The sequence below is a fragment of the Eleginops maclovinus genome, chromosome 11, assembly GCF_036324505.1.
Source record: "Eleginops maclovinus isolate JMC-PN-2008 ecotype Puerto Natales chromosome 11, JC_Emac_rtc_rv5, whole genome shotgun sequence".
NCBI lineage: Eukaryota > Metazoa > Chordata > Actinopteri > Perciformes > Eleginopidae > Eleginops > Eleginops maclovinus.
The window spans coordinates 8,400,269-8,426,170 of record NC_086359.1 but is presented as its reverse complement, the minus strand read 5'-3'; the positions used below and the strand labels follow the sequence as shown (position 1 = coordinate 8,426,170).

Here is a 25,902-nt window from a genome sequence, read left to right as displayed (position 1 = left end):
TTAAAAACCCTACTCAGATTTGAATTTGTCGAGTCTTTAGCTTTGCATATCCATTTTTACAGTATGTACATTTAAAATGACTGTCATTGATAAACAGTACTGAAGGTGTTATTTGCTCTATATTTAACGATCTAGTTCATGCATTTAAGCAGCGAGTGTGAAACCAAACAGAGCTGGAGGAACTATAATATAGATGAAAATGTTCAATGAGTGCAAAAACATTACATCACAACATTTTTTGATATGCAATACATTTATTTTCTTACAAAAATAGTTTTTTTATGTTCAAGTTAAGCTCCAGGATAATTTGGGGAAACAAAGATGGTCTTTAAGATTGCTTCAAATAAGCCACCAAAAGAGCTTCATCTCCTCGCTGGTAGGAGAATACATGAAGCGCTTAAAGTCCGTGAGAGGCAACTTCCATTTGCGGCGTGAACTAGAGGTCTGCTGAGGAATGGGAGCTTCTAAACCCCGAGCGAACATGCAGGGCAGCTCAGACGATGTATTTGAAGCTGTAGGTGGCGTCACAGGATAACCTCATGCCCTTGCAGCGGCAACACAGGGCCTGGCGGTGAGGCCTCTTCATGTTAATGTGCCGCTGCCGCTTTTCGCAGTTGCAGGAAGTCTGAGAGCAGCCCTGAGAAAGGACGAGGAGACAGTTAAATTGAATTCAAACAGTCAGAAGTAAATAGAAGTTTTGGACATATGTTCAAGGATTCTTCAGTTTTAAAACCTAGAGCAAGAGACGTAAATGCACCTTGCAGAGGATGGACTCCACCCTGTAGGGGTTAAACCCAACCTGACACTTCCGGCAGAGCTGCTTGTAGTACACCTGACAAGATCAAATGTGCAATGAAAAAATAAAAACTCATTATGAAAGCCAAACATAATTGAATGAATAATAAACCATGTATTATTCTTAATTAACCACTGACCTTACTGGTTCCAGAAATGCACCACACATACGCACTCTCCCACCGGATGTTGCACTTTTTGCAGTGGAAAAAGCCATACCTCTGCTCCAGGAACTTGAACACACACAGATTCAGAGATCATTTATGCAGAGACCCTTCACACAATAAGGTTATGATGAAGGCAGGGCTATCTGAATGGCTAACTAAATGAAACACCTAAACAATCAGATACAAGGCTGTAAAATATGACCAAAGGGGGCCTTTTATGATATCCATTAATTTATTAAGAATATGATGAGGACCGTATGGCAAGTCATTATCTGATCTTTTTTGTATGCTTAATATTCATCTAAATGAAGGTAGGCTGATTAAAAACAAAAAACACAGAATTCCTAACAATCAGTGTTAAATAAGTAAAGCCTACACAAGGAAAGGAGGACTTCCCTAGGGTAGTCGCACGATTCCGGGTTTCCTCAGATAGAAACCCACCTGAAAGTTGGACCCCTTTGTAGACCTGTGGAAAGTTGTCTTGAAGTCCATGCCTTTGTCCTCTTCGCCACTGTGACCCGTCTCGCATTCATGCCCCGACTCAAGGTGATCCACGGTTCTTTCGGCTTCTCCTTCACCTGCATCGGCATCGCTGAGTTGCTTCATGGAGATCCTGCGGTCAAACACAGGGGGAGTAGATGGACACAGGCCGCAGGAAGCGCAGGTTGCTCACCGGTGTGGTGCAATACGGGGCCGTTCCCTCTGCTTTAACAAGATCCGGACTCCTGGGGGACTTTGAGGACAGGAGGATGCCTCCCTTTGAGCAGAACAGCGTTTTAGGACCCAGCGAGCACTGCACGATTTTATCCACTTTGGCATTTACCTGCACGCCACACTCTTTGGTGATGGCTTTCCTCAATGGGAATAGTACATTGGGGTGGGCCTGGGCCAGGATGGCTTTGCACAGTTCCAGGTAATTGAGGCCCTGAGGGATGAAAAGGCGGCCATCTCTCTTCCCCCAGCCGCTGTCCGGAGTCGGTCCAGCGCACACAGTGTACGGGTGAAACGCAGGCAGGAACCTCTCCATCCTGGAGCCATGAAACCAAACTATATCTCGGCTGGGATTTAAGCAGTTCTCTTGCTGCGGCACTAATTAGTTGATTGAGAGCAGGTCTGTGTCCTCCAATTGAGCTGCCAATCAGATATCGCATTATATAGCTAGGTTTAAACCTGTTATGGGAGAACTGAATAGGAAAATCACAGTGACAACACATCTTAAATAATTAATAAATCCAATGTTATTAAGATTCAATAAGATTGATATGCAGGGGTAATTTCAAGTAATCGGATTTAATTCCGATTATTTTATTCACATCATGTGCCTTCAATGCAATTCATTTAGGATCAAGCTGAAATAAAGTTTAAATCTCATTCAGAAAACGTTGTGCTTTATCTGTAGGCTTTACCTTAAAAAGTAATGGAACAATTATTCTTTCAAGCAAAGCTATCATTCGGGTTGAAAATATGTCGATTTATTTTGAAGAATAGTGCTTCAGGTTTTAAAGGTGGAAATCTAAAAGATAATATTAGAGCTCCCCCTATAGGTCATGTTGGCGAAAGATCCATCACAAAAAGAGAAAGCGGGCAGCTGATCTTTGAGATACTTTATCTTTTAGTTTGATATTCAGTTAACCAGTAGACAAGATCTATGGCTCAGTGGCTTCAAATCATGTGGATTTTTTTGAAGAACCAGGGAAATAAGCAATTGGTTCCCTAAAGTGACAATACATACACAGTGAATGCACCTTCAGGAAGAACAGATGTTCTTGTATATGAATGAATAGCTTGGCAGGTCAAGGAATAAGAAAAAACGAAAGGCTTCAGCGGAATCTGAGAAAAGGCTGCAATAAAAATAAACTCGTGGACTAACTCTTTTGGTCACAAAATATCAAGTGATGTAAATATTTAAAAGAAAGTCAACCAAAACCTTATTTGTGTACAAAGGTAAAATGTTACTTGATGCAAAGATATAATGTAGAAATGTCATATATATAAATAAATATAATTATACACAAATTAAAGGCATTATGACTTTTTATACTTAAGGTAGATTTTGCTGATAATACTTAAAGTAAGATTTTGAATGCAGGAATTTTGAATACTTCTTCCACCACTGATGATTAATCAATAATCGTTAAAAATGCATTCACTCTAGGTGGCGCTACACACTCACTGATGGTTTGCACCCATGGGCACTGAAACTACACTTATTGGCGCCATTTTGGAGCTAGGAGGGGGAAGAGAGCTGCATAGAAGGACACGATTGATCACAATTCAGCGTAACAGGTAAGAAAATGCACAAACGACCGAATCTTTTTGATTGAAACTGAGGAATATATTCGGGTGCTGCTGCAAACAACGAAGTATAACCGAGGATGTGTCCGCGGAGTAGCCTGCTTTCCAGCGCCAAGCGGCGGATCGCAGCCCGCCTTGCTTGCCTGTGTTCTCGGCAGCCGTGTCCGATTCTCAGCGCTGGTTGACCTGATCCTGCGGCGCTAAATGGTTAGCTCGTCGAAAACTAGCCCATTTGCTAGGCTTAGTGTCCCAGCAGCAATAACACATTATAATTTGGCTTGGTTGTACTAATGAAGTTGGGTTATTTATAGCGATATAACGAGAGTTAGCCGGGATGTTTTGTTCGGTGCAACGGTACTATCTGTCCGCCCTCTGTCACTGAGATTGCTGCTGCTAACGTTAGCTCGCTAACGCTAGTCGGTGTTGTTGCTAGCAAGAGGAGCATAGTAGCAAGCTAACAGCAGCTAACTAGATTAGCCTCGGTACACATTACTGCAACAAGGCGGTCTGGCTACACCATCGTCCCTGGCCTTGACATGCTGTAGTATCATAACAATAAGCACCAATTATCATAAAATAGGACTCTCTCTTTTCACTCTAACGAACGTAACTAGTAATCCTGTAGCTGTTGCACTGTTAAATTATTTTACACTGTGAATTACTATTACGAGCCACTTGTAAAAGGCGCATTGTTTGTTATTGCAGATGTCTTACAGTGTATATTGTTTGTGTTGTGGTAGATCGGCTCATAATTAAAACGCAACCCCATATCTTTCTCATGGATAACAATTGCTTATATGCACATGTAATGCTACTAATCTTATCAAGCAACAAATGATTTTGCTTAGCGGCTGCTGGAAAGATAAGACAAGACCAGATCCGTTATTTATAAAATTGGACTCTTTATGGTGTTCTTATGAGCTGGGTAAGTCACGTCCAGGCTGCTGCAGTGCATTTGTTTTGACAGCTATCAGCCTGTGATTTGTTGAATCAGTGTTGTCATCCTCAACACTGCGGATTGGTAAACGGTTCACTGGTGTAAGAAGTCTCTGAAATATGTGCTTGTGTGGCCTTGTCACAAGAATCGCGGTTATTAGAAAATGGTTTCTTAGAGTTGTGTTAACAAAATACACTTAAAACAGTGCTGTTCAACACCACTTTAGGGCATTTTAAAATGTAATGTTTCGATTTAGGCTAATTTATGTTATATTCTTTCTTATTGTCTTTTAAATAACTATGCACTTAAACACATTGACCAGTGTTACCAGCAGCTACAATTCCCAGCTATGAGGAAAACTGCTAAATATATGTTGGTCACATGTATTTGTATTATGTAGTTTTCCCTACATAAAGCCACAATGATAGTTTGTTTATGTGTGATGTTTGTGTTGAATGAATACAAAGGAGGGAAATGTCTGCAGTGTCTAATAAACTGTGCCAAGTGATTCAGCAGGGTTGCCTGTTTGTAGATGGCTGGTGTCATATGGTATCTTTGGTGGTTTCCACCAACATCATCTTATGCTCATAGCTTTTGGACTGATTTCAAACACTTCCTCTCTGCTCCGTTGTTTTTTTCTGGCAGTCTCTCACTGGTTTAGATTTTGCAAAGATATCCTCAGTTCAGGAAATGTCTTTTTTAGTTTCATTCAGTGTGAAAACTAAGCTCTTTGACATTGTGCCCCTGTCAAGCCAGTTTCCCTCACTCTGTGCCGGTTTGAGTGCCCATGTGTAGGTCGTTGAGTTCAGGCTTACCACCAGCTGGTGTCCAGTCCTTTCTCTGTTTGCCGACAGTCACTCTCATTCCTGTGATCATCCACAGGGTTAAAACAAAGAGAGTCTGTGTCAAGGTTCAGATTAGGTTAGGAGAGCTGCTCCGAGTCTTCATGTTTCTGCTGGCAGCTGTAATAAAGGGCTAAAGTGGGGAGAGCAGAAGTAGCAGACGGATAGAAACCTCTCAGTGGGGAGGGGGGGAGGGAAATGTGTTTTACTATGATAAACCAGTATTGAGCTGACAGTAGCCCATGTTTAAGAGGTTTAGTGTTGCCTGTGATTATTTACTGCTGCTTTTTCAAAGTGAAATATTCCCCCGTGGAGGGTACCCAGACAGACCCCCCAGGTCAGGAAATACTCTACACTGATTGTGTGTGTGTGTGTGTGTGTGTGTGTGTGTGTGTGTGTGTGTGTGTGTGTGTGTGTGTGTGTGTGTGTGTGTGTGTGTGTGTGTGTGTGTGTGTGTGTGTGTGTGTGTGTGTGTGTGTGTGTGTGTGTGTGTGTGTGGTAGACCAAGAGAGATGGACTCAAATTTGGCAGCAGCTGTGGGGTGGAAAAGAAGGTCAGAATCAAACAATTTGGCAGGCTGCCAGAGGTCTGTGTGTGTGTGTGTGTTTATACAAGCTTGAGTACAGCTGCAGAAAATTGTTTTTGGTTGTTATTCAAAACTCTGTATTGTGGTCTGGCATCTAAATCAAAACCAGAAAGTGTGTTTGTCTGACGGCCTACTGACCCAGACTATTCAATAATGATCAGCTCCCCTCTGTCACAGATGAGACGCAAGTTACATTGCTTTTTAGTAAGTTTGTGTGCAGTGATTTTTCTCAGTCTCCTGGGAGAGGTGGTAGTTGTTGATGATACAAAACAAAAACATACTTGCATGTCCAAAAAACTCAATCTAGTTTCAAGTGGCAAAATGTACTTTGAGAAGTGCTGTCTATTTAATGTTCTTCTAAAAACCACCGACAAAAATCTGTTTAATATTTGTCTTGTCTTTTTAATGAAGCAAAGCAATGGTTTGATACAATTTCTCACAGCCTGCGGGATTATTTTTCTGTGCAACCCTTACAGTTCAAAACCCAAAATATAGATCAAAAACATCCTCTAATTTAAGAGTTTTGAAATAAAATGGAAACAAATTTGTTTTGCTTTAAAATGACTTGGAAACAGATATTTAGTTATTTTAAAAATAGTTTCTGATTTAATTTAGCAATCCATTAATTCAACAACTTTTTTCATGTTCAATGCAAGGTGTTGACTTTGGCGGGACCTCTCTTGTGTTTGTTTACTATAAGCTTTTTGCCCCCTAACATGCTCTTTTCAACTAGAAGACCTTGAACTAATTGAACTGATGTGGTCAACTGTCTGGAAAAGGGAGAGAAAAGTTACGTAAACACCTGTGAAAAAAACAACCATTCAACCCAATAACAATATCTCTAGATTGGAAGTTATTTGAACCTTTTTTTATAAATGCATTTTTACAGATCATTGTTCAAGTCCTTCCCCCGTGGTTTCCCAATAAAAAGACTTGGATTGCGAACAGCGCATGCTCTGTATCATACACCCTCATCAGCCCCATGAGAACAGGCTAACCGTGCAAGCTCAGTTTTGGGGAGTTATATGTTTAACACCTCAGCTAACCGATTTCCTGTGGGAAATCCCCTCAGCACATGTCAGATAACAGCTGCTCATTGTAAGACACTTTTACAATGTGATATATGACTAGCAAGAAATCTGTATGTAAAGCTTATTCATTTCCATTAGCTATGGTGCATTGATAAATCATCTGATTTCACCACCGAGGATGGAAGGTTTGTGGTGGCTTTCTATCAAATGAACTTGTCAAAAAGAAATACATGATGCACAAATTCTTCAGTATAAGAAATGTAAAATTGCTCATCAGTTTTCCAGCAGAACAAAAACCCAAATAAGTCAGGTCTACTGTCGAGAACATTGACACGCATTCAGAAACAATTTGGATTTAAAGATCTTGCCAAACTATATTTAGACATGTTGAGTGCACTGGGGATCAAACCCCTGACCTCCAATTGGTACAGCACATTTAGACCCATCTTGTTGAATAAGCCAATTAATTGTTTATCTTTTCTTAAAATATGAATATGATGTGAATGAAAGTTTTAACTAGAAGACTCTCCACTATTTGAAACACAGTCAGCTTAAAGTCTGGAGGCAGTGTTCACTTACAACGCTGTTGTCCGGAGCCCTGGTAGCTCCCTTCCACTGTAAATCACTTTGTATAAAAGTGGCAAACATTGAGCCATTTGCCATTTTTATTTACACCATGGTGTCATTGAATTACGAAAGCACGGCTGTTTCTTTCCGCTCAATATTTTTGCAGAATTACCCAGACAACATCTTTAACAGCTGCAAATGATATTAGGATTGGAAAATGTACCAACATATTTCACTTCATTTTAAGGTTTTGGTTTTGAAATGACACGGAGTTATTTGAACCTGCATTAAAAGGAGGTTTCAGTCAAAAGTAAGGTAGATGAAAATGGGTTGCATCCTGTTTTTAGGGTCACAACAAACGTATATATGCTTTGGAAGAAGTGGTTGAGTAAACATGCCAAAAAAGACACCGAGACATGAGGCTGGAGGAAAGTGTTGTTTCCGTAAATGCAGATGTTTTTAGAGATTCAAATAAGGCGCTATGTCTGAGGTCATCTTTGGATTGTAGACTTTTAATGAATTGATAACAAAATATCAGACTACATTCAGCTGACTTACTTCCTTCTGTTTGGGAGTTTTTCACTTATACATCTGTTGCTGTAAATAATGCACTGCTGTATTAAGCACTTTCAATCTTTTTTGAACCCCCCACTGTGAACTGTTATTTAAATCATTGCACTGCAAATTCAGAAAGCAGACGTTTGTATATTCATGAACTCTTGAGTCAGGCTTTAGTTTGGCTGACGTAGCTAAGATATAGGAAGCTTAAATAAAGTCATATTCCTGGATGGACACATTCCTGACCCTTTAATATCTTTAATGGACAAAATCACTGGCAAGTGTGAGACGGTTTGGTGTCGTTTGCCAGAGAGCAGCGTAAAGTGCAGCATGGAGGATTTAGCCATTAGCAGTGTACTTAATTGAAAGTCATAGCTCATTTCGTGTCATGTGGATGTCCTAAATATGAATTTGGTGTGATCCGTGAAAGGCCTGCAGCCGCGGTCGTGAAACGTTGAGCACAATGGTAGCAGCAGTACCCGGTGAAAAGTCAGCCTGCTCTCTGAATACAGCAATTTCATCCCTGATTCTGCCCGCAGAAAGCTATTACTGTGCTGTGAATACCTCACTGAATATTTCACGAGTCTCTATTGCAGCTTTTTCTCGCAGCCTTGAAGTATTAAAAAGGTTTGCCTCGGGTTCAGAATAGTAGGCGATGTGCCGCATTCTTCCTTTTTTTGTCATTTGGTGGAGGTTCAGCAATTCTTCAAGGTTTATTGTTTTTAGCCCCTCTCTTTGTTCTCCGTATAACCTTCTTTCTGTCTCTCCGATAATTCATTACAAATGTTGGTTTTCTCTTTCCCCAGGCAGTGAGAGCTAAAGAGATGGCTCACTCTAAAGCTCGAGTCACAGATGGGAAGGTGACCTACCCCCCGGGGGTCAAGGAGATCTCTGACAAAATCTCCAAAGAGGAAATGGTCCGCAGGCTCAAGGTCAGTGTCTGTAGCCGAACCCCTCTGTTTAACTCTCAGGCTTCTCCTGTTTTCTAGACATTTGCTTTCATATTTTTACAACAGGATTTTATTGTTAGATACGGCATTAATATTTAAGTTTTTACATTTGGAAGATTTTAATGGTTTTACTGCCCCCCGCTCAACACCTCCTCCTCACCGCTCTTCTAGATGGTTGTGAAGACCTTCATGGACATGGACCAGGACTCTGAGGAAGAGAAGGAGCTGTACCTGAACCTGGCCCTCCACCTGGCCTCAGACTTCTTCCTCAAACATCCAGACAAGGACGTGCGTCTGCTCGTGGCCTGCTGCCTGGCAGACATATTCAGGATTTACGCCCCAGAGGCGCCCTACACCTCTCCAGATAAACTGAAGGCAAGACCATGAACATTTAGCCCGAGCAAATAAGGATCCAGTAGGATCTCTCACTCGATGTTTTAATTGTGGTTTCCTGTTGTGTGTTCTCTGGAGTATCCACCTTAACCTAACCGAACGGGTGATTTGTATTTTTATTTGCCAACTTGGAAGTTGCCCTGAAATTTGAGCAGCATTTCGCTGGAGACTTGAAACACCTTTTTTGTAGACCTTCTAAACATCATCAGACAGAAAATAATCAGCTTTCAGTAACTGAATAAATGTTTCTTTGTTGTCTCCAGGACATTTTCATGTTTATCACCAGGCAGCTGAAAGGACTGGAGGACACGAAAAGCGCTCAGTTCAACAGATACTTCTACCTGCTTGAGGTATGTGACCGTGCGTGTGGATCAGGGGTTGTGCTACGAGTCCAAGGCTGTGTTGATGCTCCTCATCTACTCTGTGTCCTTTAGAATAACCCATATTGCTTTTAGAAAAGGGTCTCCTGGTATAACTCATTAAAATTCTATTCTCAGTCAATCTTTTCAGCCAAGTAGATGCTGACAATCTACATGGTGGGAAAAAAGTTGAATTAAACCAATCAGAGTATTTTAATGTCTTAAAACATGTCTGGAAGGGATCTTTAAGCATAAGGCTTAGACGGAAATGTTTCTTGTACGTTTCCATGGTAACCTACTCCAGATTAATTCAAACCTTTCTTTGTAAAATAGAATTTCTAAAACTGGCTTAGCTGGTAATCTCTACGAAATCCCTCCTTTGGGTGATCCACATGTTTTTGGGTCGTATCTGAATGTGTTACAGGTTTCTTTGGCATGTTAACATTTCTGTACTCTGCTGGGGAACTGTTGGTTTTGAATAGTATTTACTCTCTTGTGTTAGAAGTAACCGCTGTATGTCATTAAGGAAAGAGCATCTTCTTTTTTTGCTGATGGAATTACATTTGATTAATTAGTTTAAACACGGCAACAAGGATTTACCCATAAGATTAACGCGACACCCTGTGCAGGACTTCAGTGTTTGACTTGTGGACCTAACAAATCATTTTCCATATAAGCATTGCCAGTTGTTTACTTAACTTGCCGAATTTAGCATCGAGTTTGACCTTTGTACCTCTGAATACATTTACTAATTCATGTGTGTATTCAAGATCTTATGTAACTGTGTTGTAATAAACGATGCTGAGGGATAGGGGCCATGCACACTCTCCCACCGAAGCTTATTGTAAACACGGTCCTCTATATCTGGCAGATTTGTAGCTGTTCTCCTTCAGGCTGCAGCACACTCTCAGTGGGAATTCCTTGAAATAGATAGACATAAATGTTGTATCCATCCGAAAAAATTACAAGCCTAAGTCTCCCAGCTTTCCTTTTCTTTCTTGAAGAATATGTTACTCTGATCTTCTTGTTAATGGTTTGATTTTCATGCTTAATTGTGTGTTTTCATTGGCTTTGGATTCTCTAATGAGTTTGCCCCCTGGTGATATTAAACCACAAGTTAAATGAAAATAAATCTTTCTTTTGTAATCTTAAAAGGGTTATAATTAGACATTCAGGAGCCATTTTGGGGCTGGCGGGTTTAATTCTATTTTTTGCTTTTCGCTTCCTGCAACACCAGAGAAATCAAGAATAATTAGCCCAACCAGCCATGAAGCGGTTTGTTTAATGAGTTGTCTAAATCTAAAGCTTATTGGAAACTTGGACTAAACAAGGTAGCATTATACTATTTGAAAACCGACAGCATAATGAATGCTATCAGAGGAGTGGCGTTACCTGTTTCTGTTGCTTCTGCTCAGAAGACAAACAGCGGATAGCCGGGGAACATAGGGGAGCATTTGGGAGCTACAGAGACATATTTCCCTCTCTAGTTGGTGGGGAGCAGAAAAGGGGAAATTGGCTTTATTCTTTCTGCTTCCTAGTTTGCATGTGCCTTGTGAATTGCATTGTCACTAATGGCGTCCTTCCTCTCCTTTTGTTCAGAACATAGCATGGGTGAAGTCCTACAACATTTGCTTTGAGCTCGAAGACAGCAATGAGATATTCACCCAGCTTTACAGAACACTGTTCCAGGTCATCAAGTAAGTTATTTTTTATTAAAGCCCATCTCAGTTGGATTGTTTGTGTTTGTGTTTCACATTCCCTCCTTATCGGCTCCGGCAGTACTTAAACTCAGAGATGAGCCCTTATAGCACCATCTGGAACCTGAAATGTGTCTCCACTGCAAAATAATGAAACCGCAAACGACCAGTCCGGTTGTTTCCCTTAGATTGCCCTCCTCCCCCCTCCTTACTCCGCTCTCAATTTCACTCTGCTGAACACAACCTTGAGGGCTGAATTCTGCAGTACAGAGCTTGGCTCTTTGCCATTGAAACAAAATTGTGGTTGTGTTTGTGTGTCAGAGTGGTGCCAACAAAAGGCCTTTTCTGATTATATAGGAAGAGGTCTGCTCAAAATGATTGCAGTGAGCCAGAAGGTGTAGGAGTATGCTGGGGAATGGTGTGTGTGTGTATGTGAATAGGAGGTAATGAGACTTGTAATGCCTGGCAAATGAGGACAACAGTCTCTGAGATGCAAATCTAGGTAATAATTGCCTTCCCGCTGTAATGCAGATTATAAACCAGTACACCCACTCTGTGATCAGTGCTTCGCAGTCTGTTTGTGTGAGGACAGTTTGTTTTCAAGATGAGAGATGCAGCAAAAAGAAAAACATGAAACCTACAAAACGCCCGCTGTCAGCCGAGCCAATGTGAACGCAACAGAGAAATATCTGCCATTAGACTAAAGCCAGTCCAATTCAGTTTCTGCCTGAATAGGATGGTGGAATATTATATTTGAAAGTGATGCAAGAAAGCCAATCTTGACCTTTGTCAATCTCTTGCCTTGTTTCCCTAGCAACGGCCACAACCAGAAAGTGCACATGCATATGGTGGACCTGATGAGCTCCATCATCTGCGAGGGAGACACCGTGTCGCAGGAGCTGTTGGACACCGTGTTGGTCAACCTGGTGCCGGCACACAAGGTATCTGCTCCTTGTATAGATTCATAGCCGCTCTACGGGCCAATCACACAACAAGCAACATATAACCATGGTTACACACTTTGTCACACAACGGATGTTGATAAGCAGAGCGGCTCGGTAACTGACGGTCTGAACTGAGCTGAGTCGTTTTCCATTCCCTGTAATTCATTGAGCCCCCTGCAGGTGACAGGGGGTAAAGCAGCTTAAGGGTGCTGAAACATCTCTGTCCGGTACAAGCATGCTAATAGGACTCTTTTGAGCTTGATGGACTACACACTTATTTTTCACATTGTGTGTCATCGGTATGATCATGTTCTCTGCCCTGCTGATGTTTTATTCACCACCTGTTTTTCTTTGTCTAGAATTTAAATAAACAAGCCTATGACCTGGCCAAAGCTCTGCTGAAGAGGACGGCTCAGGCTATCGAGCCTTACATCACCAATGTAAGATCTTTCACTCACTCCTGTTTATCTTTACACTGTTATAACTGTGGCGGGATGTATGATCTGCACCGAAACACCCTGCAGTCACGCTCACTATAGTCATCAAATTCAGAAATTGCTATTTTAAGAGCTGTATGGGTGAAAGAGTAGACACTGTAGCTTCAGAGTTTGTTTCAGCCTAATTGGAAGAGCATGACACTAGCGCTGCCAGCGTGTTTGACCCACGGCCAGCCATTATAAAAATGCCTTGGCCCTGGGAGGGGTTTGTGTCTGGGCAAATGATGCATTGGACATTAAAATCAGCTGCTGGACATAAAACCGTGATGATCTAAATATTTGCGCTGAGGCTCGCACTGTAGACATGCAGCTATAGTGATGTAGATTCAGACTTTGACGGATTTAAATGCATATTGGTGGAATAATCCCATAACTGGAGGTAAGCTCGAGCTCAGCAATGAATCACTAACGGCTCCAGCGATGCTCTTCTGTCACCTGTGAGCAACAAACGCGCGTTCTTCTTCCCACAGATCACAATATAAATAAATCACCTTACAATCTTTACCCCACATCCTTACTTTGTCCTGACAGCTAATGTGATCACACGTCCTTAAGAACGCCTTACACAAAGTCCCAGCTGGAGTTTCAGGACCCTGTAGGCTTTTCTTTTTTCCTCGTACGTTATCAGCAACCATTAATCCTCCCTCTCTGTCCTCCTCATCAGTTCTTCAACCAGGTGCTGATGCTGGGAAAGACCTCGGTCAGCGATCTGTCCGAGCACGTCTTTGACCTCATCTTGGAGCTGTACAACATAGACAGCCACCTGCTGCTCTCAGTGCTGCCGCAGCTCGAGTTCAAGCTCAAGGTAAAGAAAAACACTCCTTCACGTAAACAAATAAAACCCTGAAATGCTTTGTGGTTTATTGCTGTTTGTTATTTTGTTTTGTTGGTCTAAATGAAGACTTGTTTCTATAGTTATTTTATGCAACACACCATAATGCATCCATCAGGACATTTGACAGATAAACACCTTTTATTATGGTTATTGTCATGACGTTTGTTGTGATAATAGCAGCCATAAAGGTAGAAGAAGCAGCAAAGCGGGGGTTAATTTCGCATGCTGGTGTCGATCCACGCGCCGTGCTAAAGAGCCACAGTCTCTGACCTATTACCAACAGAATTGCACATTTTCCCTTTCTCTGCAGGTTTGTTGATTCATATTAGAAAGATAATGCAGTCAGCATAATGTTGCCTCTGCGGCGTCTCATAAAGGCCTCCCGCTGATGGATAACGCTCATTAACCGTTCAGAGGGAGTGTAGATCACTGCCGGCTCCTCAAAATAATAGCTGCGATAAAATCTCCCCCACAGACGGCACACTCTCCCTCTGTCTCTCAGGCGCAATCATTCACTGTCTCACCTTCACGTTTCTCATGTCTCTCCGTCCTCGCTGCTTTTCTTCTTTCGTCCTCCCTCCTTGACACCTCGTGCCTTCCTTTTGTCTTAACGTCCCGTCGTCTCAGCTGTTCTAAAACAAGACTGATACTATAGAAACTGCCGCCTTTGTGTTGTACAAGTGCTTTGAATGTGGTCAATGTAAATGACTTCTGTGTGTGTGTGTGTGTGTGTGTGTGTGTCTGCAGAGTAATGATAATGACGAGAGGCTGCAGGTGGTGAAGCTGCTGGCTAAGATGTTTGGAGCCAAGGATTCCGAGCTGGCCGCACAGAACAAACCGCTGTGGCAGTGCTACCTGGGCAGGTGGGTTTCAGCGTTGTGGCTTTTACATGTGATCACGCGGGTTGAGATATATTCTTTCAATGTTTGATGTGTTTGGCTAACTCATTCATACAAAACAGGGTTATTATAGTTTCACACAAGTCATTATTAAGTCTTTGACAAATTACAACAAGGGAATTCCCTGGTAAAGAAGAAAACACGCATTTCGACATTGTTTAATAAATCACTTTTTGCTATACTCGATGATTTTATTACAGTATAGGGATTTTAAAGACTTGCGTTTGGCATCCTGAGATACACAGGGTGGATATGCAGCAACTCCATGCTGGGTTCAATTTGGTTTTGCCGTGTGGAGTTCCTGAAATTAACATGAAGTTCTTTCCTCAAAAGGTTTAACGACATCCATGTGCCCATCAGACTGGAGTGTGTTAAGTTCGCCAGTCATTGTCTCATGAACCACCCAGACCTGGCCAAAGACCTCACAGGTAAACCAGCCGTATAGGAATTGAAGCCCACTCATTGTGATCATTTTCCCACTTTGTTCCGCTGCTACAACGACACTTCAACTCTTTTAACAAAAGGTTACAATGAATGTGTAAAAAATTAGAATCCATTGCTAGGTGTATTCTGTGTCATAGAGACGTCACTTTCTTTCCCCTCCGATTCATTTGTACCGGTTTCCTTTTCCCAGAATTCCTGAGGGTTAGATCACATGACCCAGAGGAGGCCATCCGCCATGATGTCATCGTCTCTATAGTAACGGCTGCCAAGAAAGACTTGTCTCTAGTAAATGATGCATTGCTTAATTTTGTAAAGGAGAGGACCTTGGACAAGAGAGTAAGTTGTTTTGTATGTTTGGACTTCATTGTTTATCGGTGTGTTGTTTGTAGGCCTGGACCATATGTTCTTTATGTATCAGTGTTTAAACATTGCATTCTTGATTGGAAAACCTCCATTGTAGCGTCTCATCAAATTCACATTTCACCACAATTGCTTCTCCCCATCTTATTTATTTTCCTTTGCTTCATCAGTGGCGTGTACGTAAAGAGGCCATGATGGGCCTGGCATCCATCTACAGGAAGTACTCGCTGCAGGGAGAGGGCGGCAGGGAGGCCTCCAAACAGATTTCCTGGATCAAAGACAAGCTGCTCCACATCTACTACCAGAACAGCATCGATGACAGGTTTGGGTGCACGTGTTCCCGGCTGTTATATTTAACACGTGGACACGTCAAAACGCCTTCATACATTTCAGTGAAGCCTTGAAAACCTGGGGGCAGGTGGTGGAGCGTTTAAACCTATTCCCTTTAATGCTGATTAGGCTCAGCGAGTTCCTTGAATCAATCGCTCATTAACAACTTTGCCTGTGCCTTAAGCTATTGGCAGGGTACTTTAAATTCCAGCACTTAATTTAGTTTGATGAATGTGTCTCGTTCCATGGATAACCAGCTGAATGTAGATAATGTTGTCACAGTGAGATACTCTACAGCAGACGGTGGCCGCGTGCCAAACACTTTTCAGCCATCTCAAACCCAAACGGTAAAATCAGGCTTTTTTAATCAGCTCTTCAGAACCGAGAAGCTTCTCTCTGGGATGATTTGTCACTGCAGTCAAACAATCAGCAAACAGACGCCACCTACAGCGGCCTCAGGGCTCCGTAATGTAACGCAGCTGTTTTCATAAGCGAGTGGAATATGCAGGACTTGTTTTTGAGATTTAAGGATTTATGCAACACACTGCAGCATCCCTCGCTTCCCTTTGAGCAGGATCATTTGGTGTGTTGTTGTTTCTCCTTCTCAACATGCACACCGTGGAGCGCCCACAGTGCCGCACAGTGGGGGTAGACGACAGTCATTCAGCAAAATGTCACTAGCTAAAGTAGATGTATATGAGCCATGTTAAGGCATAGTGGGTGACTGCATAAAAAGCCTAAATGACAACTCCATGACTTCCTCGTCTCAGATCTGACTGCAGAACACTCCCAGGCTGCTCTTATCCAGTCAATCACTCTGCTGCAGTGGAGCTGCTCCGCTGCCAACAGGAACACTCAGTATTGTAACAGGCAGTTCCTGAGTGTGTGGGAAAGCTACACGGCTGGCAGCATTAAAATATCTGTACGTGCTCAGCAAATTCAGCCTTAAACCTCCAATATTCTATCATATAAAAGTTTAAGGGCATCTTTAAACCTCTAAAATATCCCATGTTATTACGAGAGGTGTTCAAATATTAGATTATTCAAGGTTTTGCTGAGAAATCACATCAATTTATTTGATTAGTTTCTGATATGTTGTTAGAAACTGCCAGTGAGGGACTATAGTCTTATTGGTGCATAAATATTTTATAACATTCAACAGGGAACCTATAAATAACCATATTATTGTTTGCTTTGTGTTGTTTTTTTGAGGGAATTCACACAATTTCTATGGCCCTTAATCTCGAGCCGCTTTTAATTTCATCCCCTGGTGTAGATAATCCTATTAAAGAAGTTAATGGTAGCTTAATGACTGTCAGGACTCTCAGCTCAAACCCTGAAATAGAGAAACAAACATCCTATTTTCCAATGGGATTCATTATTTCACTCTAAGCCTCTATATGTTCCTCCCGTGCGCACAGGCTGCTGGTGGAGCGGGTCTTCGCACAGTACATGGTTCCTCATAACCTGGAAACAGCTGAGAGGATGAAGTGTCTCTACTACCTGTATGCCACCCTGGACACAAATGCTGTCAAGTAAGTCTCTCTCACACGTCAAATCCATACTGCGGCAAAATATCCCCTGTCTGGTCGATTGGTGTTTGTTTTTGTGAAGAAAAAAGTGGATTGTGATGATCGGAGAAAAAAGAAATGTGAGATTGAGATAATGACTGAGGAAGGCGTTTATTTTCCTATTGTATTATTCCCTTTTGTCATCTTTTGTTGCCATCTCTATCTTCCTCTTCTTCATCTCTATCTGCAGAGCTTTGAATGAGATGTGGAAGTGCCAGAATTTTCTGAGAAACAATGTCAAAGACCTGCTGGATTTGGTCAAAAAACCCAAGGTAACTGTTACTGACACATTCAAAAGCTGATGGTTAATTCACTGTCGTCGCTTCTAATCTATTTTTCTCTTCATCTGCTTGCAGTCTGAAGCATCCAGCAAGGCCGTATTTGCCAAAGTCATGGTCATCACAAGTAAGAGATTTACTGAAACAAAGAACACAGCTTCTAATGAAATTGCTGAATCAGAATGACCTCACTGTCCGTGTTTCAAATGTAGACATCAGCTTTTAAATATGTGTGTCTATAGAGAACCTGCCAGACCCAGGCAAGGCTCAGGACTTTGTGAAGAAGCTGGCTCAGGTCCTGGATGATGACGAGCGAATCAGAGATCAGTTGGAAACCTTGGTCAGCCCCTCGTGCTCCTGCAAGCAAGCTGAAGTCTGTGTGGTGAGTATTCACATCTCGGGATATGCAGGGCCCTCTAAGTGAAATGCTTTCATCCCTGGCTTTGTTTTCAGTTTCAATCAGTAGCCTTACATTTGTAGTGTGAATAAGCCTTTAGAAATCTTTCTAATCCATCCATTTAGCTGGTTTTAAAAAGAGATTTTTATCTTGTGCTGCTTTGCCGTAATCTTGCGGCATTCAGGTAAAACCTTTGCTGTGTTTAAAGTAATACTTGTATGTTATAAGAGCCCAGTAGGATTGCCAATTCTGAAAAGGGGCTATATATTTAAAGCAGACAAACGGTGTGAATCAAATTCACTGAAATAGTTCCACTGTCACTTGAGATAAGCAGAATCCGAGTCTAAAATATGACCCCTGTGAGTATTCAGTTTTCTGCTGTTGTCATTTTGAAGAATCAAATCGATTTGTTTTTTTGTTCCTTTTTCAGCGAGACATCACTAAAAAGCTTGGAAGCCCCAAACAGCCCAGCAATCCATTCCTGGAAATGGTGAAGTTCCTGCTGGAGAGAATTGCTCCTGTGCACATCGACACAGAATCCATCAGGTAAACTTCAAGCCTTCACATTAATAAACCAAACATGCCTGTGATCTTTGATTTAATCGTGTAATATTTGACCTTTCCCCCCCCCCTCTTTTATCCGTCAGTGCTTTGATAAAACAGGTAAACAAATCTATAGATGGAACAGCTGATGATGAGGAGGAGGGCGTCCCCACTGAAGAGGCCATCAGAGCAGGACTGGAGCTACTGAAGGTAAAACCCCAAAACATCAGCTGGCAGTATTTGCAGTAAATTAAAAAAGGAACTACACATTTATAAGGATGACTTTCAGTGTCAATGATTCCGTTTACTGTTACTGTAAAGCATTCTGTAGAAGTCATTCGGCTGTTTAACCCTCCGTCTCTCCTCCCAGGTGCTGTCGTTCACACACCCGGTCTCCTTCCACTCTGCAGAGACCTTCGAGTCCCTGTTAGGTTGTCTGAAGATGGACGACGAGAAAGTGGCTGAAGCTGCGCTGCAGATCTTCAAGAACACGGGCAGCAAGATGGAAGAGAGTTTCCCTCACATCAAATCGTACGTTTCAGTCCTGCTTCATGCTCTCATTCATACTGCGGCTGACAGCAGGACGTATGAAACCACTACGGTTCGCTTTGAAATTGCTGCACTGTTTCTGACTCCTGATAATGCTTTCTGTGGTTTGTAACGGTGTTTCCTTTCCTGCTCCCTCAAGTGTTTTGCTGCCAGTACTGCAGGCCAAAGCCAAGAGAGGCCCCCCTCGCCAGGCCAAGTACTCCATCCACTGCATCAACGCCATGTTCACCAACAGAGACACACACTTCGCCCAAATCTTCGAGGTCAGTCAGTCCCATCTTTTATATCGGTTTTTCACAGAAAAAGAGAAAACTAGTTGTATTTTTTTCATGGATTGACAAACTCTGGCCTTTTAATGTAATGCAAATAAACAGATTAGATGATAAACGTGTGTATGTAGAGGACATTATAAAAGAACGACTTTAAAAACATTAAGAAATTGAATAATAGAACACTGCTGCATCTGTGCTGCTGCTATGAAACACAACAGGATTGGTAAACACTTGCCAAACCTGAATAACTAATGCGTCTGCATGTCTGAACCAGGATCAAACGCGCACTGAAAGGTTTTTCTGTGTGTTTTCTCCAGCCTCTACACAAAGGCCTGGACCCGGCTAACCTGGAGCAGCTCATCACTCCTCTGACCACGCTGGGTCACCTGGCTCAGCTGGCCCCAGAGCAGTTTGCTGCACCGCTCAAATCTCTAGTCGCCAACTTCATTGTGAAGGACCTGCTCATGAACGACAGGGTACACACCTCTCATGTACAGAATATTCATCTCATATCAGACTCGTGCAGAGCGCCTGGACTTCATAGTTGATCTTCCAGTATGCTAGGATTAGTGTTTTGGCTGTCAGTTTGTATCGTGGTACACATGTCTTACAGTGTGATTTCTGTGTCTGCAGATCCCAGGCAAGAAGACAACCAAACTTTGGGTTCCTGATGATGAAGTTTCCCCGGAGACTTTGGCCAAGGTCAGCATTTTCTTTGCCTGAACAATACTTTCAGAGGCAGAATTGTCATATAAACGATCATCAACACAACCTAGCTTTATTTATTCATCTTAACCTGTAAGAAAGGAGACTTTTACCTCTTATTCTGAAATAATAATGCGCTTTTGTTTACCTGCATTCAGATCCAGGGCATAAAGCTGATGGTGCGGTGGTTACTGGGAGTGAAGAACAACCAGAGCAAATCAGGAAACTCAACCCTGAGGATGCTGACTGCGATCCTGCACAGTGATGGAGACCTGACCGAGCAGGGCAGGATGGGGTGAGTGACAAAGCCTCTACCACATTTATTAGATAAAAGCTGGGTGAAGCACTTGGCTCTAATGGGTGTTGTGGATCCTAGGAGTATGTCAGATAATTAAATAAATTCTTGTTTACTCATCTTTCCCCGACTCTCCCCACAGTAAACCCGACATGTCGAGGCTGCGGCTGGCAGCGGCGTGCGCTCTGCTGAAGCTGGCACAGGAGCCCTGCTACCACGAAATCATCACACTGGAGCAGTATCAGCTGTGCGCTCTCGTCATCAATGTAAGAGCAGGCAAAAGGCTCCTGTTTCACGCAGAGCTCCGTGAGATTGAGATTATTTATTGATTTGGAAAATGACGCTCTACAAAGCGGGTATTATTTCCTGTTGAACACACAGCCCTCCTCCACCTCTCTACTGCATGCCCATATTTCTCTTTACCATTTCAAAACGTTGTCTCCTCCTAATCCTTTCCCCTCTCGTTGCTCTCTAGGATGAGTGCTACCAGGTGCGTCAGTGTTTTTCCCAGAAGCTCCACAGGGGCCTGTGCCGCCTGCGTCTGCCTCTGGAGTACATTGCGGTGTTTGCGTTGTGTGCTAAGGACCCCGTCAAGGAGAGGAGGGCTCACGCTCGCCAGTGCTTGGTGAAAAACGTCAACATGCGCCGAGAGTACCTCAAACAGCACGCTGCCATCAGCGGTAAAGAAACTGAACATTTTACTTCAAATAAAATCTAACATTTGCTACAAACAGCCTGTAGTATTTTATTTGTACCCTCTACAGAATGTCTTTGAAAGGTAGTACAATAATAAATGATATACAGTAAATTGGATAGGGGGGGGATTACTTAATAAATGTTTGCGTTGCTATAAGTGCACATTAGTACACAAAGCAGTACTCATTAGCACTTTAGTGATGAGGTAATATTGTAATGTTTACCTTATGTGTGCCAACAGACAAGCTGTTCTCTCTCCTGCCCGAGTATGTGGTGCCCTACACCATCCACCTGCTGGCTCATGACCCGGACTACGTCAAAGTACAGGACATCGAGCAGCTCAAGGAAATTAAAGAGTAAGCAGCAACAGTTTCTGTTGGGAATATCATAACCTGTAGGGAGTCATATTTTGGGAGACGCGCAGCTCTTATTGCAGTGTTATCATTTTCATTACTCATACATTGCATTTGCCGTTAAAGGTCTATGTCCAATAACCTAAAATGAAATGCTTCAAAATTGGGGCCACAATTCAAAGTCCTGTCTGCTGACATTCAATCTTCCCCTCCTCATCAGGGCTCTGTGGTTTGTCCTGGAGATCATCATGGCCAAGAACGAGAACAACAGCCACGCCTTCATTAGGAAAATGGTGGAAAATATCAAACAGACAAAAGATGCCCAGTCCCCCACCGACCCCAAAACCAACGAGGTACACATCCCCTCTTCAAGTTCATTTTACCTTCATGTATCATATATGCACAGAACGTATGAATTCCTCGCCGTTTAGCTGACCTCAGTGTTTGTCTTTGGCTGTACAGAAACTCTACACAGTGTGTGACGTAGCCATGCACATTATCATGTCAAAGAGCACCACCTACAGCCTGGAGTCCCCGAAAGACCCCGTGCTGCCCTCAAGCTACTTCACCAAACCCGACAAGGTTGGTGTCTGCACCCAAAGCATTTAGCAGATCATGTTCTCTCTTATTTCCAGCAAAGCTGTTTCTTTTACATTGTTCTTCTAACGTTATGTTTATTAATAGCAATAGCTGAGCTGCTAATTAGGTCTGCACAACATTTCAAATGATGCATCATGACGGTTACATCATTGTGAGTGTCACGGTGCTATTGCAACTCCACTGACCGAAGTGCTGATAAAAAGTTAAAGCGGTATTGGTTCTTTTTCCACTAATAAGCCATATTTATTCTATTTCAGAATTTCAACAACACAAAAAATTATCTTCCACCAGAGATGAAGTCATTCTTCACACCAGGAAAGGTACGTTTGATCAAACCTCTAAAATGGTAACGTTGGTTTTGTATCTTACTCCTTCTTTTCGTGAAACTCGTATATAACTCTGGTCCTCTCTCCCTCCTCAAGCCCAAGTCGGCTAACGTTTTGGGTGCAGTAAACAAGCCGCTGGCGGCGGCGGGGCAAACAGATCCAGAGTAAAGCGTCTCGTATGGAGACCGCCAGCAACGACGACTCCTCGTCCAACCCGGGGTCCCCACAACGCAGCAAGACCAGGTACATGACATTTATGACAGTTTTAAACCCTCAGGTCAACATCTGGTCTTTATGCAGATGAAGTGACACTGAATCCTTCAGGTGTTCTCACAGGACCATTAAAAACAGGTCTCTAAATTGTAATACCTTGAGCTGCATTTCTTTGTTTTGTGTATAAAATACTAACAATGAATAATTGTGTTTCAGGCTCGACAGCACAGATCTGGATCACAGTGAAAACGAGGACTTCAGCCTAAAGAGACCAGACAGCACTGATAAGGTATTGAGACCGATTTTATACAAGCATATTATATCTTCTTTAATGTGAGACAGGTTATTATAAAATATCGACAAACCTTTATTGTGGTCTCAGTCAATTTGTCTCATAAAGTTCAAAGTTACTTTAGTTTTGTCCCAGAGAAAATGAACATTTGCTCGGTGATCCATATTTCTTTGACCATCTTCTGTTTACATATTGTCTAGAAACTCCATTAATCATCCCGAAAAAATCACATTGAGTTATTTTATCAAACTATTTGGATATTTATGTTGACAGAGTCTTTGAAAAATGTTCCTCCCTTTTGTTGGAAGGATTCCTCTTTCTGTGAACTTTATTTATTTGGGAGATTTATCTTTGATCAGAACATGCTTGACACCAATAGAATAAACAGCCGAAATAAATCTGGCTTTTTGCTTACAATGCAAGCTTAATGTCACTAAGTATTATAGGCATGAAAAACCGACATTCTATTCATCCATCTTTATAGTGTGACTGTAAATATAAACAACACAAACACGGTCTGAAATGACACCGTCTATAAGGGTGTTGCTGTGATCCAGTTAAGTGTTTCCCGTCACAAACCCTTGTGACTGTGATTGATTGAGAGCAAACACCTGCCGGATTTGAGTTGAGGTAGGACCAGCAGGAACGTGTTGTGTAAACTATTCCTGTCAAAATACCACATCCGTCACAACAGCCTCCAGACGTACTGCTTTATGTCAACTTAGTTTTGTTGTGAATCAGTGCAGCTAAGCTTCTCTCCCGTCTACAGAAGGTCAAAAATAAATCTATCTTTTAGCGAGTGCTGTTAAACTGTAACTTAATGTGTACAGTCTTTGAAATGTTGTCATCAAATCTAGCCAGAATACAGACAGATTTGTTAGGGCTACTCTTTCTACACTACATTTAGTCTTGTCTTTATTTTTCATCTGCGATTGCATAGTGCAGACGGAGTTAATGTTCAATGACATCCGGGTCTTCTCATCTTAGTCATTTGAAAAAAGGGATGGATTACAATGTTTAATCAGAGTTTTCATTAAAGAAAAGAACACTGATCGTGGGTATTGAACTGTTTGTCCTTACAGAATACAAATATTGTGGAAACCAGACATTTCAAAACATGCCCGGTGTAAAAAGTCATGGCGAGTAAATAAAGAAAAGCATTTTAAGTTAATGGAAAGGTCCTGATTTGGTCATGAAAAATCATGGTTCACTGAGGCTAAGAAGCCCTTGTAAACGATTTGTTCTTTTCCAGGATATTGAAAAGCCCCGCGGTCGCAAACGCGTCGTGGCCTCCAGTGACGACCAGGACAACAAACCAAAGCGCGGACGCAAGAAGGCGGCACCCAACACAACCGCAGCGGTCGAGTCCGAGGACCAGTGGGACGAGGACAATCGGCCGGAGGACGAGCAGAACAGCCCGCCGAAGAAAGGACGCAGGGGACGACCCCCAAAGTCTGCCACTCCCAGTCAGGACACTCCTGCTAAGGGGAAGAGAGGCCGGAAGAAGGCAGTTCCTCCACCTGAAGAGGAGGACGAGGAGGAAGAAGAAGAGAAGATGGAGGAGGAGGAAGCGGCAGCAGCAGCAGCAGAAGAGGATGACGAAGACGGTGACAGGAGCAGTGAAAATTTGGAGTTGAAGACCAAGGGAGGAAGGCAAGCCAGGACGCCACGGCGATCACAAGGGTAAGAAACGGTTTGTGGTTAATACAGAGAAGTTGAATCGGTTTCAAATGTTAGGTCTGAGATTTCTGCCAGCAAGATTCATTCCTGTCTCAAACTTTATTCCACAGCACGGAGTCAGCAGAGGCCACACCGCAGAAGAGGAGAGGACGTCCGCCCAAATCAGCTCTGCCGCCTGCAAAGAAACCAACGTACGCTGCACACTGAATATATTATATTTGTCATCTTCCAGGCTGTTGCCCAAACTCACATTAAAACATCACAGCGAGGGTTTTAGAAAAGTGTTTGTTAAAGTAAACATTTTGTAATGCGCAAAGGATTTTGTATAATTGCAATCTCTCACTCAACTCGACCAGGATTTGGCTGGATAATTTCATGGTTGTACTACAAGTCTTCATTGATTTATCTGTATCTTACATCATTTGGCAGCTTTTAATGTTGTTACTCATAATTCTCTTAGTATAGTAGGTTAGTAATATCCGCGGAGACAGTCTGTACAGCTTTCTGCTGGTGTTGATGTTTCTCCGTTCACTGATGTCTCCCTGATGCTTGCTGAGGAATTCTGATTCAGTGTGTATTCGCTCTTTGGTATCCAGGCGTGGTGGGCGATCGAAGGCAGCTGCTGCTAAAGATGATGAGGAGGAGGAAGAAGATGAAGAGGAAGAAGAGGAGGAGGAGGAGCAGGAGGACGAGCCAACACCGAAGGTACTGAAAGTGTTGCATAAACCATTTCTATGAATTCCGAGTTTTTAGATTAATTTAAGGAGTGTGGAGAAATGTGTTTGCTTGGCTTACTGTCCAGAGTTTCAACCTGTTGTTTTTTTTATCTCTCCTGTAGGGTCGCAAGAAGGCAGCTGGGCGAAGAAGATGAGCGAGAGGAAAAAAAGATGGGAGGACAAACAAAAATGTCTACTCTGATGTCGTGGATGAGTGACGAAGGAAAGAAAATATGGACATTGAACTTTTTAAACTTTTCATACGCCGATGCTCCTACTGTTACACAAGTTCACACACTTGCATAAACCACATGCACACTATACGAGTACATCCTTATCATCAGCTGTGGGTTGTTGCATTGTGTTGCATTGTGATGATGTTCGCCACATTAAGTAGAAATAATTTTAACAGAAAAACAAAAAAAAGATCACTCTTGTAAATAGTCTCTTATGTCTGTTCATGTTCTGTTGTTGTGTGTGATGCTGACTGGGAGGATGCTGTAAGCCTTTTCCCTGCCAAAATTATTATTATTAAAATTCTCCCATAAAGGAAATATTACTTATCAATCATTCCCTCTGTGTCACATTTTTTAAAACTGAAGGGGTTAACATTACTTATCTTTTTTGTGATGTTGTGTCATTTTACTTTAAAGGAAAACATGCATATTTGTTTACAGCACTGTATATTAAAACCTTTTTTACACCATGTATTAAAACATTTAAAAACAATGTCAGAAACCTGTCCAAATGTAGATTTGCCTCGGGAAAAGGTTGTAGTGTGTGTGTGATTCATTTTAAGGTTTGTACTTGCTGGTAGGGAGGTCATGAGCAGTTGTGGTTGTAGTTTTTGTCACTGCTGATTAACTTGGCTTCACATCCACCCAGTCACATCCTCCGTTGTATCAATATAATTCTCTATAAAACCTGAAA

General features: G+C 42.2%; 2 protein-coding genes across 2 annotated transcripts; one reads left to right on the top strand and one right to left on the bottom strand.

Annotated features, from left to right (window-relative positions):
* Positions 1–247: 247 nt before the first annotated feature.
* Positions 248–2,052, bottom strand: zar1l (zygote arrest 1-like). Its single transcript, XM_063894737.1, is given in 5 exon segments — positions 248–637; positions 758–832; positions 936–1,028; positions 1,404–1,592; positions 1,594–2,052. Coding segments are annotated over 5 exon segments (897 nt in total). The 5' UTR covers positions 1,990–2,052; the 3' UTR covers positions 248–493.
* A 1,129-nt stretch (positions 2,053–3,181) lies between these two features.
* Positions 3,182–25,902, top strand: LOC134872410 (sister chromatid cohesion protein PDS5 homolog B-like). The gene is given in 36 exon segments (XM_063895688.1): positions 3,182–3,248; positions 8,585–8,710; positions 8,900–9,103; positions 9,385–9,471; positions 11,080–11,177; positions 11,992–12,118; positions 12,481–12,561; positions 13,283–13,423; positions 14,201–14,316; positions 14,686–14,780; positions 14,987–15,132; positions 15,327–15,478; positions 16,908–17,021; positions 17,248–17,329; positions 17,414–17,462; positions 17,578–17,717; positions 18,163–18,278; positions 18,380–18,485; positions 18,646–18,806; positions 18,964–19,087; positions 19,414–19,572; positions 19,730–19,798; positions 19,960–20,096; positions 20,239–20,362; positions 20,572–20,776; positions 21,034–21,148; positions 21,366–21,498; positions 21,608–21,727; positions 22,003–22,065; positions 22,168–22,218; positions 22,220–22,314; positions 22,501–22,573; positions 23,829–24,259; positions 24,367–24,447; positions 24,853–24,961; positions 25,095–25,902. Coding segments are annotated over 35 exon segments (4,245 nt in total). The 5' UTR covers positions 3,182–3,248; positions 8,585–8,602; the 3' UTR covers positions 25,128–25,902.